Raw genomic sequence first — 19,444 nt, 5'->3', positions numbered from 1 at the left:
TGAACGGCCTTGCCTCAGGCCACTCGCCCTGCTGTGTTCATGAACTTTCAATGACACTCGCTAGGGGGCGGGTTAAGAGGTGGGACTAAACGATACCACTCAGCATTGGAAAACGCGCCCTAACGTGACTTTCTATGAGTGAACCTAAGACGTGACGGGAAGAGCTGCTCTAAGCTGGGCTCTGAGAAGAGGTAACAACTCGACCAGAGCTGTTGTATGCAAATTTAGTCATGCAGGGAATTAATGTTACAGGGACCGGGCGTGACTGCAAGCAGGTGAAATTTCATCCGAGCTGCTAGCGTTGTCTTTAGCCTTGCAAAATATCAGATTGGCCACTGCAGAAAAGTTTAACTAAGTAGAGTACACCAGCCTAACAAAGTGTAAATCACCCTTTTTTAACCATTTTATATGGAAAATAAAATTTCCAAAAATAATTAAAAATTATAATAAAAAATAAAATAAAATAAATGTGCTGAAATACCTAATTTCTGGCACAGTAGACGTGGGGAAGGCTGGAAAATATAAAGGAAATAATGGTACATTCTTTTCCCACAGCGGGCTGCGACAAAGAGCTTTCTGTGATGTGACCGTCAGCATGATGCAAAATTTAAGGGACAGATTAGCTACAGCACCTACGGACCCACTCACAGCACCTGAGGACTGGTGGAGGGTTCAGTTCCCTCTTCCACAGCCTAGGTCAAAGAGCAGTTTAGGCTTATCTACTATGTGACTGGAAGGGCACCTCACAGCCACAGCTGTGGCTGCTGACGAAGGGAAGGAAGGAAGTCATTGGCTGATGAGGCTGCCCTCAGTGCTGGGCCATGGGCAAACAAAACGCCCTGCTACTCACACATCCAGCATGTCACAGACATGCGATACTCCAGAAAACAGCCCCTCAACAGCTCATTAAGTTTCAGCCCAGACGTAGTGTAACCTTGAAGAAGGTGCAACTCGAAACTGCAGCGCAGCCTCGTCAAAATGTATCAGGCTAAATGAAATGAATGTCAAAAGGTTAAAAGGAATGGCTACCTAATTGCTCTTCATTCAGAGAAAAGTGTATAATGTAAAAATAGGGTAAATTAGTATGACAAGATAATGAAATGTGTGCCTAAAAATACAGTCAAACCTAAATACGTAATACAAAACTGAAGGAACCATATTTTTGTCACTTTGCAATAAAAACATTTTTTAAAACCAAACTATTACAAAATTTGATCACTAAATTTCAAAATGAAAATAAAATAGAAACTTTTTTTTCTCATTTAGTACATGCTTAACACACCTATAAAATAGAATATTCTCCAAGAAAAATTTCACATATTTTTATACAGCACCAAATGAACTTTTTAAAGGGAATTTTAAAATTACAATTTTAGGAAGGCTTCACTTGCGACTCAGAATATTTTTTTTTTTACCATACTACTTTTTTAAAGGATTTAAATCAAGAAAAGAGCAAGTGTTTAGAAACTACGTACAAAAAGACATTTTGGAAGAATATGCCATTTCCAAGCTATTTTCTTCAACCCACACTGAACATCAGTATTATTTTATTCAAAACTTCACTTTGTTTCTTTACGGTATTCTGGGATACATGATTAACTCTTCTTTAGTATATGAATTTTTTACCCTTTTACCAAAATTGTTTTATTTCATAATAACCATATCTTTGTATTAAACAAATTATATTTACCACTATGAATTCTATGTTACCATTCCCAAGAGTATACTTTTGACATGTGATTATATAAATAAAATTATTATATGTAATGATTCTGGAAACATAGTTTGTGAAATTAACATTTAAAGGGCTGAATGTTTCAACAATGTTTTCATTTATACTAAATAATATTTTGATCCCTGAGACCTAGAATCAGATTTGACGGGTATATTCGAGATACTCTTTCGGATTCAAGATTCTGATTCAAGAAAATTGGGATTTGACCCATCACTACTAAAAAAGACTTTTATCTTGTATGAAAATTTAAACTGACATGCAGTGTCCCGTCTGAGGCAGAGTCTACATGGATGGAATGCGACATGCTCACAGGAACCGGCTGTCCAACCTGAGGCAGAGACCTGTCATTCTGGCCACCATGAATAATGTGTGAGGAGAGATGAGATAATGGGGTATGGAGCAGTGATGGAATGAAATGAGGGGGGAAGCAGGAGTACCTCAAGAAAACCCACAGATCACATGAATGTCTACAACGTTCCCCCCTTGAGAAAAATCAAATCCTAGTTCAACCACCCTTCCTGCCAGGGAGCAACCCCGGTCGCCTTGATGGAAGTTGAGTGTTCTAACCACTCAAACACCGCGCCTTATGCATCTATTCATAATCTTATGTATCTTAAACAAAAATAATTGGTCTTTACTATTGACATTAACAAAAGACCCACTTTTATGGTAAATAAAATTAGCTTATTTGGTCATGCACAATTTAGAGCACTTAAAACTCAAACATGAACAAGTTATACAAGGTACTTTGAACACACAACACATAATCACAGTTATTTCATTACTAGCTCACCTAACAGGAGTTGAAAATACTGTGTAACCAATTGAGAACACGGACAATTTCAGATATTTAAACTTAAAAACAAACCATTAATTAGGTACCGGTATTTGAAAATGTTTTGTCACATGTACCAGTACCTAGCAAGAAAAAAATAAAGACATACAACCGTGTACTACAACAGAAAAAAATGGGCTTTATTTCCCAATGAATTTTAAAGTAAGTAAATACAATATTTGCACTGATGTATGAATCAATAGACATAATCAATCTATGCAACAAATTAGCACCTTACATGCTATCTATGAGAAAACAGATGTTTCAACACCAAAACAAAAATAAAATCAATAAAGTTTCCTATTTTAAAATAAAATTTGCTGTAAATGTTTTTCCGTAATATTTCTGAACTGAAATACAGTTTACGAGGCTACCATTAATACCAAAATGGATATTAAAATGGAGTTTTAAATGTAAGTGTACTCTCAATTCAAAACTAATTTGCACATTTAGTTTTTTCTCTCTTTTCAAATTCACATTTTAAGTCAAATACAGTCAAACCTCTATCTATCGAACTCGCATGTATCAATTGTCCGTGTTTATCGTATACTTTCTACGGTCCCGGCATAATTGCCATACAACTAAGGTTAAAAAAGTCAGCTTTTACCGATGTTCGAATTATAGTTTTGTCCGCATTGATCGTACAAAATATGTGGCCCCGTCACTATAAATTATAATAGATGATCGTTTAACCATAAAGATTTTGCAGAAATAACCATTTCTTAGAAATAAACCGTCATAAAAACAGTAACGATAGTATACAGAAGTAGTAAAAATCACCTTAAATCTGCAGCCATTTTATAATAGCAACGAGTGAATAGTCAACAACAAGTAGATGGCTAACATTGGTGCCATATTTCCATGAAATCGACTCGTCACGAAACGTTGCCACACTATCGACTTGTATTTATGTACGAAACTTTTTCATGTCGGCTAAAATGGTAACGTAAAAAACAAAACATTTTATACCGTACTGTACGATAACAACAGTTTTCGTTCAGATTTTGTTTATTTATTATTGTCTAATTAATTGTTATATTTTAATATTTTATTATTGTAATGTCATAATTATATAATATTGTTGAATAAGTGTCAATAAGCTACAGCCACGAACAATAGAAATTCTGATTTATAATTTCATCAACAATAGACATTACATCTTTTACAGCATTTAATTTGAAATCTATCATGAACTGAATTTGTTTGAAATTGTTTAAAGATATTTTGGTATTTGTTATTTATTATTAATTCATTATATTTTTCTCACTTACCTGTATCTTGCTACGTACATGTGTACGAAGGCCTCATGTTGTTTTTACCACAGCCAATCAGTAAACTGATTTTTAAAGCTAACAATAAGACTTTTGTACAACAGGGAGAAATTAGAGAATAGAAGAAAGAAATGTCTGAGGCATCCTTCGTAAGGCTTAGCCCAATGCCGATGTGTAGAAATTTTTATATAATTTAATTGATTTATTACTTGTGGTAGTAAATAATAGTGCATCCGATTCTACACGATGCCGGGGCGTGCCGTGAGTAAATGTGGCAGGAAATATATTCTTGGTAATTAGTTATTACCATAATTAGAAGGACGCTTAAGCCATCGACATTTTATCTACAATTATATTCCTGATGCCACACAAATATTTAATAACTTTGTTGGAGATTTTGTTTGCAACACGAGCTGTGCGACGTGTCAGAATAATCGTAATTACGTCTATAATAGCACTGACTAATTAACATTTGTTTTGATGACATAATTTAGCTGGAATAATACACCAGTGATCTGCATGTCTAGGGATCATGCTCCCACTGAACTATCTAGCCGCGGTATATATTTTAAGAGTTCACTTGAGATACAACTGCATAAACTAAAACATTTAATGTTTAAATCTGAGTAAATCGTTTCCGGACTATTTTTCATTGAATACAAGTAATGAACTGTTGAATAATCTTGACGCCTGCCCGCCCTTCCTATATTAAATATCACGTTACTTTACGTGATAATCAAACCCTAAACGAGTTTTAATAAGTTCAGAAGCAATTCAGGGAAAAAGGTATTTCGGCAATAGGCCTACTCACGTAATGTGGGGCGACGAATCTGTGCGACGTCGTAGGTTATAAACAAAGCGACCAACAATAGAATAATTCATTAAAGCAACCAACCATCTTCGCCCTTTATTTTTTACGTCACTATAACCACACATATTAATGCACTTCAGAATATAATAGTAAATATGGACGAGTTATGTAAACAATGTATATTTTTCTCTTGCCACAGCTAAACATGTACATTGTGACGCCATCTTGTGACCGGCGATCTACCAACTGAATTTATATTTTATAATAGTATAAATTTAACTAGTTAAGTTATGAAAGCAAGTTTAAATACTTTTTAATACATAGGATTGAATATATATATTTTCATATAATTATTTATGTCGAGTTTATCTTTTCTTTTTAATTATTAATCTCTAGTTTATACTTCCACCACCAGGGAAGGGAAATTTCGGCGAGATTCATGCACACGCATCTCATCCCTTCCAAAGAGGAGTTAGTTCGCCCCTCCCTTCTTTTTTCTTCGTTCCCGCACATTTCTCCCTATATAAAGACGAGGTCATCCACCTGAAAGTCAGTTGATCGGCCCGACGGCCAGTGAGGCTGGATTCCGCCCACTGGCCATAGGACGATCATAGGGGGAGCAGCAGAACGACTGGCTATCCGTTTTCTGCTGCTCGCAACCCTCCTTCGCGAGTTAGGCCATCCGAGGACCTATCTCGGCCTAGGGAATTTGTCCCCCCCCCCCCCCCCCCCCCCCTTTCTGGACGATAGGGTGTACCGTGTTTCAATTCAGTGTATGTTTGGACATTCAGGACAATTAAAAAGTTCCTTGTAAAGATACCGAAATTTTTCAATGTATAGTTTAGTCCCATCCCTCACCCCACTAGCTATTCGCCTTCACCAGCCAACTGCGAATCCTGCCGCAAGACCAGCAGCTCGACCTCCTCCTCCACCCGGCTACCTGGCTCTCACCCAAGAGAGACATCGGTGAGAGAAGAAGAGGAGGAGGACAACAATCTATCCCACCATAAATCCAGACGTTTGATCCAGTTAAACATCTAAACATCACCAGGTCTGCCTTAATCACCCCAAATTAAATCCACATATTTTTATTATCTTAACTTCCGTCAATACCAATTTAATTGCATTTATCAGTGTGTTTTTGTGTATATTTAATATTATTACAGTGTAAGGGTATATGTAGGTGTCATTTCAGTGTTAATGTTATATTAAATGTGTTTTGTGTCTTGTGCCCCAAAACTTTAATATTTAATTATTACAGTTTCACATATTTACCTGAAACATTTCCCCCAACATTTATACACTACATTCTATTATCATTTATCCTCAGTTTTTATTTTGTTTATGTCAAATTTATGTCAGTTGTCTCTCTCTTCTAGAAGTTATCTCCTGGGTCTTGCAATATTATCACTATACGACATCATCAGTAATTCCGTATTGATATATAATTAGAAAAACAAGGCGCTCAATAATAATAATCAAAGCAACATAATTTCCCAAGGAGAATAACGTTACAGAGGAAAAGAGTACACAGTAAAGAGAGTACACAAAGTGAACAGTGTCACACCACAGTACGTATATAAAATCACTTCAAGAATAAACATGTCCCTTATTATGACTGAGCATTGAGACATCCCGTTTATAAGGTACAAAGAAACCAATATGGCGTCCGCTGTGGCGTTGAAAATTTATTGATTCTTGTGCAGCATCGTGAACGCATTTCTGTAGGCCGGTATTTCATTGTTTGGGCATGCTATCCTAATCTATGGCACATGTTACTTCCTGATTCTGATCGGTGTTCCCTTTACATGTGCGTGAATGTTTACTTAATAAAATGTGCAAAAGTGAGGTTAATGTTTTAGAGCGATTATAATGTCTCGGCATAGTAAACAGGTGAGAACACTTGATGAATGAATTAGGATTATTGAATAAATTGAAAATAACCCTTGTGAAAAATGTGTAGATGCAGCTAAGCGCCTGGGCCTACCAGTCTCCACTTTATGTTCGATTTTCGCAAAAAATTGACGACATTCGTTTACAAGCAAGCAAGTATGGGCCAACAAGCAAAAAAAGAAAAAATGGTAGAGAGTCGACTTTCAAAGAAGTTGAAGACGTGTTATTCTCGTGGTTATCAGCAGGCCAGAACTAATGGTATTCCTGTTGATGGTACAATATTAAAAGAGAAAGGAAAGCAAATTGCCCTGAGGTTGGGCATTGAAAATTTCTCTGCATCAAATGGTTGGGCAGCAATATTAAAAGAGCGTCACGGCTTAACTTACAAGAAGGTGTGATATATTTCTGACACTAATTTTGAGGTTGAAACAATTTTTTTCCAAAATCTAAGAGTGAAGTCCACATCTATGGAATGTCTGCATCTACTGAATTTTTTTGTTGGTCCCCTGAAAAACGATAGATAGAGGTTTGACTGTAGATGTTCCTATCCCTAAAAATAAAACCTTAGTAATGACCTTAAAAAAATAACCACTTATTTATATGTCTATAATTAACTGTGGAAGCAGCACACAAGACTCACGTGCTAGGGGCGGAGGTGAGGCCCAGCCTCATGTCGTCCACCCAGTGGCCGAGACTCTCCCCGTTGCGGGCCGCCTCCGGGACCTCGTCGCGCACCTGCAGCATGGCCCGTGTGGCCGTGTCCACCAGGCTGGGCCAGTCCATCTCCTGCGGCAGGGGCAGCTTGGGCCCCCCGTCCGCCTTGGTGGCCCGCGGCGACAGCCTGCAGGCCGCACGCTCCCTCACTCCTTCCTCCGAGCACTGCCTTCCAGCATCCCAGACACCGCGCGTTCATTCAGAACACTGTTTCTTTATGCAGTTTTTTGAGTTCAAAGAGCAATTAAATATAGTAATGATTTGATTTATTGTGCGGCTCTTTCCCTAAACCCAACCAATTCTTTCTTTTTTCATAGATTTTGTTGTAATTTTGTTTGTGTTTAATTAATTATAATAATGTGCGACATTGTTGGTAACTTTATTCACATTTACAGCTGAACATAATTTATAATTTAAGAATTGGTTATGAAACTGATGTCACAGAGTGAGACTAGAGCTCCTACCGGTGAATGGTGGACTTACAATACGACATGGCAGCTGCTTCCGGATGGTGGAACAGAATGCCATAAACGCTAGACTGTGAAGTTTGACAGCAACAGCTACACAGTAGCCAAGGACGTACTCAATGCTCAACACTATTCTGCGAGATACTATCATTAACTTGATGTAAGTTTTTGGACATACGCCATTGCTAAGAACTTTTTCTGTTGAAGAAAAACTAATAAATAAAATAAATAAATAAAAATACCCAAAAAAGACAAAAAACACACAAAATTAAGCAAACAATTGCTGTTGTCAACAAGGATATGAACACCACAAAATATTCCGAAACAGGAATATGGTCAACAAAAAAAGAAAAACAAAGAAAAATGTACTAAGAGAACGAAAAAAAAACAACAACCCACAAATGATGACAACACAAAAATATTGAACCCAAAATAATTCAGCACAACAGTTGAAACGAGACAAAAACACGACAAAACGAAAAGACAAACAAATACAATAGTTTTACCAAAACAGAAACAAGCGACGTTTCGGGAACTGCTATCTGCTCCCGTCCTCAGGCAGAGACGCACATGGTACGGAAACACAGGTGCGACTCCTGTTTCGGAATATTTTGTGGTGTTCATATCCTTGTTGACAACAGCAATTGTTTAATTAATTTTGTGTGTTTTTTGTCTTTTTTGGGTATTTTTATTTATTTATTTTATTTATTAGTTTTTCTTCAACACAAAAAGTTCTTAGCAATGGCGTATGTCCAAAAACTTACATCAAGTCATGCACTCCCACTGCACAAATCTTTTAAAGATAACACTATCATTAACACTGTAAGAACAATACACCGAACGAGAAATGTGCAATACAGGTCGAAAACAGATAAAGTAGTACGTGTTCATAGCCTCGGTAGGAGCTCGTAACAGTTCAGCCAGGTTACATATAAATCCCCAGTTAACTTTTAATTGGTGCGTTCCTCTTCTTAAGCAAGTTATTTAAGTTGTGTTTACATATTTGAGAACTAGCGTGCTACCAGTAGCATCTACGTGGCACCGGAAGGCAAGAACTGTTCCTGATGTTGAAACTTTGTACATACTGAAGGTGCGCTCTTAATTAAGTTTCTAATAGTAACTATTTCAGTTAATGGTTGACTGAAGTTAGAGGATTGCTCCAACAGAAATTAAATTACAGGGGAGCATCCAGGAAGGTGGTTATATCACCTATTATACAATATTTACCCGCATATGGGTAGCTGATTTTTTGTTTAATAAAATGTACTGTGACCTATACGTGAAAATTTCCATTTTGGGTATAAAAAACAATTAACACTGCACTGATGTGGTTGACTATACGGTTAAATAAATAGCATGTGTTGGTTTTAATAAATATGTCACGAGTAAATATAAATGGTTTGATTTAAATACCTTAGCAGTGAGTGTAAAGCATCATTAAATGCGCTGTTAAGCTATGTATGCCACCTGTTGTAAGGCTACCCATGAGGCAGAATGTGATGTGACGAGAGGGGGAGGGGGGTGAGGGCTCAGCAAGAGGGGGAATCTAAAAATAAACCAGATGGAGGGAGAGAGACAGACAGAGAGAAAGCGAGACAGACAGAGAGAAAGAGGAGAAGAGAGTGCTGCGTGTGTATGAGTTGATGTAGCTGTTGTGATGGGAAATTTAATGTGTTGAGAATTGTTTTGTACTAATGTTGGTACAACTGATGATTTTTTTTTGTAAAAATGTTTCGCAGTCTCAAGTGTATATCTATGTAGGATGCAGCAATGTTGTATTTTGTTGTGTATGAAGGTGGTTAATAGATAAGTACAAGAAGTATATATACTTCCTTCATTTCCAAAACAACAGTAGCCACATGGCAGTGTTTATAGTTCTCCTTCCCTCTCTCCTTGTGAACTGGCACTGTACACAATTACAGTGAAACCTCGTTTATTCGTTCCCGCATTGTAGAATTTCCCGGTTTTATTGTTCAATGTCCGTGGCCCCGAAAAAATCCCGCAAGAACAATGTTAAAAAAATCCCGTTTCCATCGTTTACAAATATTTTTTAACCCGGTTTAACGGGTTGAACTTTACAGGCTTTTTACCGATTTCACATTCAAATTCCCGAGAAATATTCCAGTTTACGCGTGTCTACACGACACGCAATACCAATATTTACATATGGCGGCCATTACTAAAAGAAAACGAATAAAGTGAGCATGACGCTGTTGCTAACAGGTTCACCAACTTCGATAAAACAACCGACGAAAGCTAATGCTCGCACGATAGTTCTTGCTTTGTGCGATAATCGACACAACAATATAACCGTGGTCGATATACTGTAATGTACATACTAGCCCAACGTAAACACGTTTCTATTTAGCAACAGTGAAATCCTGTGAGAAACATAGACAAAATTGTTCATCCTAGCGTTTCCGTGGCCGGCCGTATATGCGCGAGATTTTCTTTGTTTACGGTAAATTAGCTTTACGCATTTAACTCTAATGCACGTGTGAAATTTGTAAAGGTTCATTGATATGTATTGGCCTACAAAAGAGGTTAAAACCATTAAAGAGCGTTTAGAAATTATAAATGCTGTTGAAAAAAATCCAGGCGAAAAACGGGTTGATTTCGCAAAGCGCTATGGTATTCCTCCATCGACTCTTAACAAACTTGTGATTACCAACAACAAAAATATTTTGCTGCATAAAAACTCATCTTATAATTTCTCTGCATTATAAATAAGAAAGAAGTGTGTATCTTATAACATGTGGTGAGTATGTACCTTTTAAATTTTGAATAATACATACGTAATTACTTGCTTAAAACATACAAATTTGAAGTTTATTTTGTTTTGTTCATTTAAAAAAATTAAGGAAGTATAATTTTCCAATATTGATAGTGTATATACAGTGTGCTGCTGGTGTCAGTTTATGGAAATACCTAACTGATTCACTGAAAGTTTTTGCAATAGTACATACATTGTGCATTTGGTAACTTTAGAGTGTGTTCCCACATTGTAGGATTTCCTGGATTATCCGTTTTTTACTCATGGTCCATTGGAAAACGGATAATCAGGGTTTCACTGTATCACATCTATCTTGGCAGGTGTTTTTGACACAACTGTGTGTTTTTACATGAGATTTCCTACACTTTCTACTGCAGCATTTTATTCATGACAAAACTGCTGTAAAGGGAGTGATTGTTTTTACTGAAGAAATTAACAAAAAAAAATTGACAAGGAAATAGTCTGCAGTCTTTTCTCTCTTGGGGAAAAAGGGAAGTGAAACATGTGTATAAAAAAACAGCATTCTTTTCCTTTTTATTTTTTGTTAGTGCTAGGGTGAGGGCAGAGGGGGTGGAAGGGCCATAAATGAGAGATAGGGGAAAGGTGAAGGACATTGGTGCTGCCTTTTCTTAGGTGGCAGTAAACTGAAACAGGAACATAAAGACTTCACTTGTATTATACTGGAGACAGTTGTATGGTATCAGTGGCGTAGCCAGGATTTGTGTATGGGGGGTGTTAAGAAGCATGCCCCCTCCCCCCCCTGTATTAAAGCGGGGGGTCCGGGGGTCCTCCCCCGGAAAAATTTGGTTTTTAAGGTGTAAAATAGTGCTATTTTAGCAGTTTTCGGTACTTAAATTTAAATATTGTAATAGTAAAAAGTTTATTAATTTTAATATGAAATTTGTTTGAGTGATTAATAAAAAATTAATTAAAGATTTGGGGCTAAGGGGGGGGGGGGAGGTTTAAACCCCTAAACCCCCCCCCCTGGCTAAGCCCCTGTATGGTATGACTCATATCAAGAGGAACCCTTACCCTTACAGTGAAAATGTTAGATTTGTTTGACAAAATTAAGAGTGTGACTCTTCTGCGGGGTAATTATGGTATATTAAAACTGAAAGATTTGTTCTCAGCTAAGTGATTTAATATTAAATGCAGATCAAATTTCTGATAAGAAAAATTGCATTTTAAGCCTTTGTTTTGTTAGTGTGCCAACGCATAGACACAATTATTCAGGGCCCTAATACTGAACTTTACAGACTTACTTACCCCATACTTTACTTATAATTTTAGGAATACAATTTATGTTTATAGTCTTTAAATTGAATAATGTATTATAAGAAGTGATGCTATTCATAAGTCATGGTTTTCGGAGCATGCTCCAATTTTATTGTAAATGCTTGTGGTTTTATATTGTAACAGTTCAAACCTCCTGACTAGTCAATGAGGTCCGACTGTTACATACATGAAAACATTTGGAAATATTTACAATGTGCAGAAAATACTGTAAATTCCATTAACTGTTTTTAGTGATGATATTAAATGAAATTATCTCCTCTTGACAATTTAACTGATTTAACTTCTATTATTTCTCCTTCACGAAAATCTACAAGTCATGTTGGCAGCCATATCTTGACCACCGAAAAACATGTATATAATGAAAACAAAAAAATTGCAGAAAACAACTTCACTTGCTCAAACCAACCAGTACTTCACTTGACACAATATTTACTTGATATTTGATAACTAAGTCCCACGTCGCTTACCAACTCGCCTCACAAATGGCTGAGTGACCATCGTCTTGGCATGGCCACCAATTTACAAAAATAGGCTGCATTGGGCCTAACCTTCTGCAAGTGTTCAAAATTTGAAGTTAAGAAAACTGTCCAAAATAATGTTTAACAGCCTGGTTCGGACCACAGGTATGAAATTCTTCTCCAACTCTCACAAAAATGTTATATTTTGGAAGCTGCCGCACGAAACATCCTGCTTCCGCAAGTGTCCAAGTAACTACTGTCATGGCTGCCTTCTTTGCCACCAAAGAGAAAATTAGTAGTGCAACATACTAATAACAAATCACCTACATGCTTTTAAAACTCTATAAAAAATCAGCCAATCAGGGCACAAGTTACAGCCACTGAAAATATCCCAAATACTTTGCTAGGTATTTCTGTCCACATTAAAAGCAAGTAAAAAATAACTAAAAATAACTTTAAATGGGTTTGTCAAATAAAATGAATAAAACTAACAGAAATACTTAAAAACACGAGCTAAGCAAAATATGAGCAAAACACATTGCAAAAACCATGAATCCATCTTAAGCATATATATTCATTTGATACAAGTTATCAAGCAACCTAACCATGTACCAAACCTAAATAAAAAAACATAATATATCTTCAATAAAACTTTTCATTATGTGGGGAGAGAAACAGCCTGCATCGTTACATTATGAAGCATCATTTTCAGTAAGAGTGGTTTAAAATTAATTCCCTACAGTGGCAGCAAGCTGATAGTAAGGCAATTTCCCTTCAACTCTGCTCAAGTTCCGGGAAAGCGCATCTTAACTAATACTTTTTCAGTGACTCATCAATTCAAAACAATAAACGACTTATCTTTCACACTATAAAATATTTTGCTTGTTTTCATGTATTTTTAAGTTAAGAGATTCTGTAAAAACTAGTAAAGCAGTACCATGGAAACAAAGCGAGACAGACCTCTCCTCCTTGCTGAGCAGCTTGTTCTCGCTGGGGGCCGGGCTGGATGCCGTGCTGGCGTTGGAGATGACGGTGGCCGGGCGTGCCATCGTCAGGATCACCTCTACCGCGGACGTGTCTTGGGAGCTGGGTCCGCAGAGATTCTCCCGCGAGCGGCTGCTGCTGTGCACTTTCCCCGCAGCAGACGGCACAACCACCACTGTTTCCTCCTGCAGGCACCGTACCACATCCAGCATCACGAATACTTCTTGTGCTGCTACTGCAAACATTCTTGGTAAGCTTTTTTTAAACTACAGACACTAGGGTTTGTTTCATGAATTTCCATCGCGCTGAAAGGGAATGTGTATGAAATAAATAAAATAATTTGACCAAATTGATGTTGCTTTATTTTTTGACGTGAATTCAATGAAGTCTTACTTGAAAGTCTGGCAGTAACGTCAGAAAAATTGTGACACCAAACCACGGCAGCCTTGGTCCATTGTTCACAACCACTGGCTCAACTGACTCCATATCAACATCAGAATCATCATCAAAAAGCATATCCATGACCATTCATAAACTATTTTCTGCATTCCCTATCGCTTATCGCGAGGTAAACAGTTGAGCTTGCTCAAGTACACAATTGGGGCTCATTTTTCTCCACTGGCTCATTTCTCTCTGCTACTTTTTGTCTCATTCGAAACCAACGACACTTCTCTGCATTTTTAATTTACAACTCGGAGCTCACACACGAGCAAATTAAAGTTTAAATAACGCAAATCGGTCTATTATTTTTGGAGTTACAGCTCTCCCTGACTTCAATTTGATGCTCCCCAGCAACACTCATTACGTCATCATTGCAAATGTTAAAACTGGGTGACAACCACGAGCAAAGTCTGCTCTACTAAAGTATATTTACTTCAACTCTGTAGTTTTCATATTTTTCGAGTTTTAAGCAGTGTCAAATCCTCAGCTGAAGTGACACCCAACCTGAGATTAAAGAGATTCATATTCCTGTTGGAAATTCATGTAAAAAAAAAAAAAAGTCCACAACGGAAATATTTTCACCTAAAAACCTTTAGCAAATGTAATATGTTTAGATGCTTATCTTGGTACTAAGTTACCTTCCACAGTAGCCACACCCTGATTTTGTTCAACACATAGCCAGTGAGAAATGATTTTGAAAATCCCTGCAGTAGTAGTAAAGAAGTGTTGGTTGTAACAGCAATTTGTAATTCATTTAGCTTTGTGTAATGTGTTATTGACTGCACATTAGTAATAAAATAACCGGGTGGTAAGGAGGATAACTGTTTACTTGAGTTACAACTTGCATCCAGTGCTACTGCTTTAGGTCTTAAGGATTTGGTGTGGATACATTACCAGTTGAATATCTGAAGTGAAAATAGGAATGTTGTGAATTTTTCTAAAAATACATTGAAGTACTTATATTTAGTTATGAACCACATAAAAACTACTTTTTGAATTCTGCCTGTAAAATGTTATTACCTCATAATAGCTGCATTGCAAGATAAAATTTTTTGTATAATTTGTTTTGAAATTACCGTATATAACTTAGTTTTATCATACATCTTGAAACATAAACTAAAACAAACCACATGTGGTCACAAGTATTTCTTTCACAATCAGTTGTGAAATGTGCTGTAATTTAAACATGAGATTCAACTGTGGTTTGAATGGTGTCTTCTCCCTTATGTATCCATTTATATTTTGGTGCTGGAGATAACGCAGTTCTGTCCAGGTTGACCTTTCTTCCACTCTGCCATACAGAGAATGTCCAAGTCATGTTACAGCCGGCACCAGTGACGAATGTTTGGAGTCCGCGCAGTTCTGCCATTTCACCCCATTATTTTATTCCTACATTGAGCAACAATTTGAGAGTATGGTAGGGATTCTCTCCATGAGAACAATGCTTTTCTGACTGAAGGTTGGAAGTGGGCAAATGGTAAAGCAAATAGCAGAGAGATTCAAATTAAGGCTACGCGAAGGGCAGTGACATATAAAAAGAATTTGTAAACCATCAAAATTTTTAACTTCACAAAATTTATTTTACCAACCAACATACTAAACATGGAAATGTTCATGGTACATGGCAAATGGGTCATCAAAAAGAATATTTATATTGAAAACAAAAAAAGGTTTTAAAAAATACATTAACTCACACCAAACAGACAAGTGCAAAATAATCATGTGCTTGCTCCGTAATATGAGGGAAAATCCAGCTACTTAAAATTACGGTGATTTTGATTTTATTGTTTTACCATCATCTTTGTTAACTCAATGACTTTGGCATGTTGGTAGTGCTGATTTTTTTTTAAATTAGTCAACTGCAAACAATTTTCTTGTGCTTGAAAAAAAATTTGAGATGGTAATATGTTACACAATTTTAAATTTCTTGAGTAAATTGTTTTGAGATAGTATTATGAACATTTATTAAATTTGTACTTTTTTTTATAACATTGCCTTAAAATTTTGATAGACGAAATCAGCTTGCTAAATCATTTTAGGACAAAAAAAATTTTCTAATGATAACTTCGATATGAAAAACACGTTTTGAGTATAATGCACGTCACAATATTTTTTGACTAATAATTATTGAAATTAATTATAAAATCTTTCTACATGCATGGTATTAAAGTTATTGTTTTGATAACAAGACAAAGCCAAATATTTGGAATTTATGAAGCAGTTAATGGTGATTAATGAGTTTGGTGATGGTGATTCTCGTTAGAATAGTTGCAAGCTGGCTTTTGATAATAATTAGTCATAACATCTCATAAAAAAATATTGTTTAAATTATCATTTAAAACCTCAGTTGAAACAGTGTGAAAAAAAAATTTTCTGAGAAAAATAACACACATCTTTTAAAGAAATATGTAATATCTACTTTATCACATCTCTCTACACATAACTTAAGTGAAAGGATAGTTAGGTTAGGTCAGCTATGTTAATAATACATATTTAATAAGTATGTTATATGTAGTGTTAATTTAGCTGTCCTAACCTAACAAACATTTAACTTTGGTTATTATTATTCTTTCTTTCCCCACAAGCTGCTACTTTGCAGAATGACCCCACGTTTGTAAATACAGTAGGTAATATTCTGGTTAAACAACTGAAAAGCAAGAGATACACTAGCATATTATATCAAAAATATATACTAATAAATACAATTTTCACCTGTAGTAGTAATACCAAAAATTTTATTCACCTCTAAAAATTTTCTGTACTCACCATTTCCTATTTACGAAGCATGTAAAAGAAAAAAACTACTACTTTTCATGAATGAAGATGAATCTCTTTAGACGTAGTAACCAACAGGGGCGTAGCCAGGGGGGGTTTTTAGGGGTTCACCCCCCCCCCCCCCCCCCCCGTTAGCAACAAATATTTAATTAAATTTCTGATTCATCACTCAAACAAATTTCATATTAAAATTTAATAAAATTTTTACCATTACAATATTTAAATTTAAGTACCAAAAACTGCTAAAAAAGCACTATTTTACACCTTAAAATCCAAATTTTTCCGGGGGAGGACCCCCGGACCCCCCACTTTAATACGGGGGGGGGCGGGGGGCGGCATGCTTCATAACACCCCCCATACAAAAATCCTAGCTACGCCACTGGTTACCAAATTACATATATTTACAAAAAAAACTAAGGTAATTACTTTACAGTTGCATTAGAAGTACAGTATCACTACATTTAAAGTTAAAGTTTATTGCTTAAAAGGGTCTGTGTTCATGAATGGTTCAAGGGTGTATTGCAAAGCCTTCAAACACAGCTTGATTCATAAGGGATCTCCCACAATAACATGAAAAATATTAGTTGCATTTGTAGTCAGAGGTGTGCCTAAGGGGTTAAAAAAGAGGGTGGGAGCTGAAACTCCAACTGATCACCACTTGCACTCTATAAAATTACTTATTTTGAAGAAATAGTTTCTGAACAAATCCCCCCCCCCCCCCTCCCTTTGCAAATCACACTAACACAATCTTCAAGCTCTTGGATCTGCCACTGTATGCGAGAGTACGTAAATATTGACATTATGATGTAATGCCATGCCCATCTTTTTCTAACCCTTCAGCTTTCAATAAATGAAGTATTTATTGTCATTAATCATATTTGAAATTCAAGTAAAGATTTGATAATCATACAGAAATTTTTTTTATCACAATATCTACAAGCACAAGCAGCTCGATAAGATAGTAAATATGTATAAATCTTTTTTAACTAAACATTACATAGCTGTGTTAGAAAAAACTCCCGATAAATATTACAGAAGAATACATGGTCTCGTTATAACACACACTCGTTTACTAGTGGCCAATATCGTGATGTCACAACATGACTTCATTCAATTTAGGTCTCATCGGTTGAACGACTGTCTTCGTATCTAGTGGCCTTCCATACTATACTTTGTTCACGCAAGTCCAAACTAGCGCTAAATACACTTCAAAAAACGTTTAGCTACCTATGAAACATACACTAGAAGAACTACGAGTGGCCACTAGATTTATAGCTGAATCTGTACATTTGGCCCATTGTCAACAGGTTTGTGATACAGGAACAGCCTTGGTCTAACCATTTAATTTAAATTCCTGACCTCTAACTATTCCCTGGTTTATGAAAATTCCCATATTTTCCATGTTTTCCCTGATGCTCTCCCAGGACAGCCGAAGGTGGGTACCTTCTTGCCGCCGCTCTCCGGCGGTGCATCGCCCAAGTAGTCGGGGTTGATCAGTCTCATGAGGTCCTCCTGCAGGGTGCTGGAGGCGAGGTTGGCGCTGTTGCGGTTGCTCTTGGGGGTCACGCCCGGCCGCAGCCGCGCCTCCCCCGTGTCCTTGGGGCGAGGGCTCTGGTTGCGACTGCTGCCGCTCGAGGGCGTCAGGGTCCCGCCCTGCTGCTTGCTGGCTCGGCGCAGCCGCGGGGACACGTTGCCGCTGCCCGTCGACAGCTCGTCTACGGACAGGCTCACTGTGTTCACCTCTTTCCTTCAGCAAACGCAATTGCCTGGTTAGCAATAAGATTACTTACTATTCCTTAACAACTATGCAGATACAAACAGCTCCAGAATGTCACAGGGTCCCCACACTCTTACTCTAGAATATTTCTCAGAGTTTTCCTGTCTCATTCAATCTTGCAAGATAACTACATACAAATACTTATTGAAACACTCATCAACCACACATAAAAAATTACTGTAAAATGTTTTCCTGCACAATCCACAGTTTGCAGTTGTATTTGTAATTTGTAGCACTAACATGCAACTAACATTCCCAGTCTAAAAAATATAAGCCACTGTATGTGAAAAAACTTAGAAATGATACATTCCTGAATGTGACCAGTTGAACGACTATACATACTATAGATGATAGTGCTTTAAATCATCACTAAAAATCAATAAACATTTGATTTGTTGATAGTTTCCGTTAAACTAAATTATGAAAACAATTGGGTTTTCAACTACACATGAATTAGTAATTAAAATACAGACTGGTATTTAATACATAATGGAACACAAGGATACTAAAAGTAACCAACCTTATGTCAACCCCCCCCCCCCCCTCCCACCCCCAAGTTTTCCAGTTTTTAAGACACCTCTACAATTCACCAAGGTTTCTCGGATTTCAAGATTTTCTCTGTCTGCGGGAACCCTGTCACCCTGACAAGCACCAAAAGTGTGGTTCACTAGTTGTAGAACCAATAGTCAGCCAGCTACATGAGAGGACCACTGCAGCTGAAGTGAAGCAAACACAGCTTATCCCTGACTACAGCCGCTGCGGCCCGCAACTACCTCAGGGCCAGCGGTCATGTGATGGATCACTTGAGAGCACACTGGAGCAGCAGAAGGAAACATGCTGAGCAAGACACCCCAGCATGCCAGTGTGGTCTGCCGAGAATTAGGTTACATCTGTTTAGCGAGTGCTTTTTCTGCACATTTATTTTCATAAATAGGTAGAGAAACTGTTAATTTATTTTTCCAAAGAGTCAGCCAAACAACTTCCCAATGACCATCTTTGCACCTGTGCCTGCTTGGCACAAAAAAAATAACTGATCATTTAAATACTGCTGGCTACCAATCAAACATTGACAGAGAACAAAACTTTTGTGTCTAAGGCTTATATTCATATATTACTTAAGGGTCTTCTTACTAGGTCAGTTGTGATTTTTACAGAGAAAATGAAACTATTTTTAAAACTATATATTTCCAAAGACTAACCCAATTAAATGATGA

General features: G+C 36.9%; 1 protein-coding gene across 1 annotated transcript in view; it reads right to left on the bottom strand.

Moving 5' to 3' along the window:
• Positions 1-19,444, bottom strand: part of LOC134531059 (signal-induced proliferation-associated 1-like protein 2) — a 277,119-nt gene that overhangs the window by 17,582 nt on the left and 240,093 nt on the right. The window contains exons 18-20 of the mRNA XM_063366574.1: positions 17,897-18,168; positions 13,214-13,422; positions 7,186-7,386 (exon numbers count right to left, since the gene is read on the bottom strand). Of these exons, the coding sequence (XP_063222644.1) occupies positions 7,186-7,386; positions 13,214-13,422; positions 17,897-18,168 (682 nt within the window). The remainder of the gene's footprint in view (positions 1-7,185; positions 7,387-13,213; positions 13,423-17,896; positions 18,169-19,444) is intronic.

The sequence above is a fragment of the Bacillus rossius genome, chromosome 3 (assembly GCF_032445375.1).
Source record: "Bacillus rossius redtenbacheri isolate Brsri chromosome 3, Brsri_v3, whole genome shotgun sequence".
NCBI lineage: Eukaryota > Metazoa > Arthropoda > Insecta > Phasmatodea > Bacillidae > Bacillus > Bacillus rossius.
This window is presented reverse-complemented; position numbering and strand designations above follow the sequence as displayed.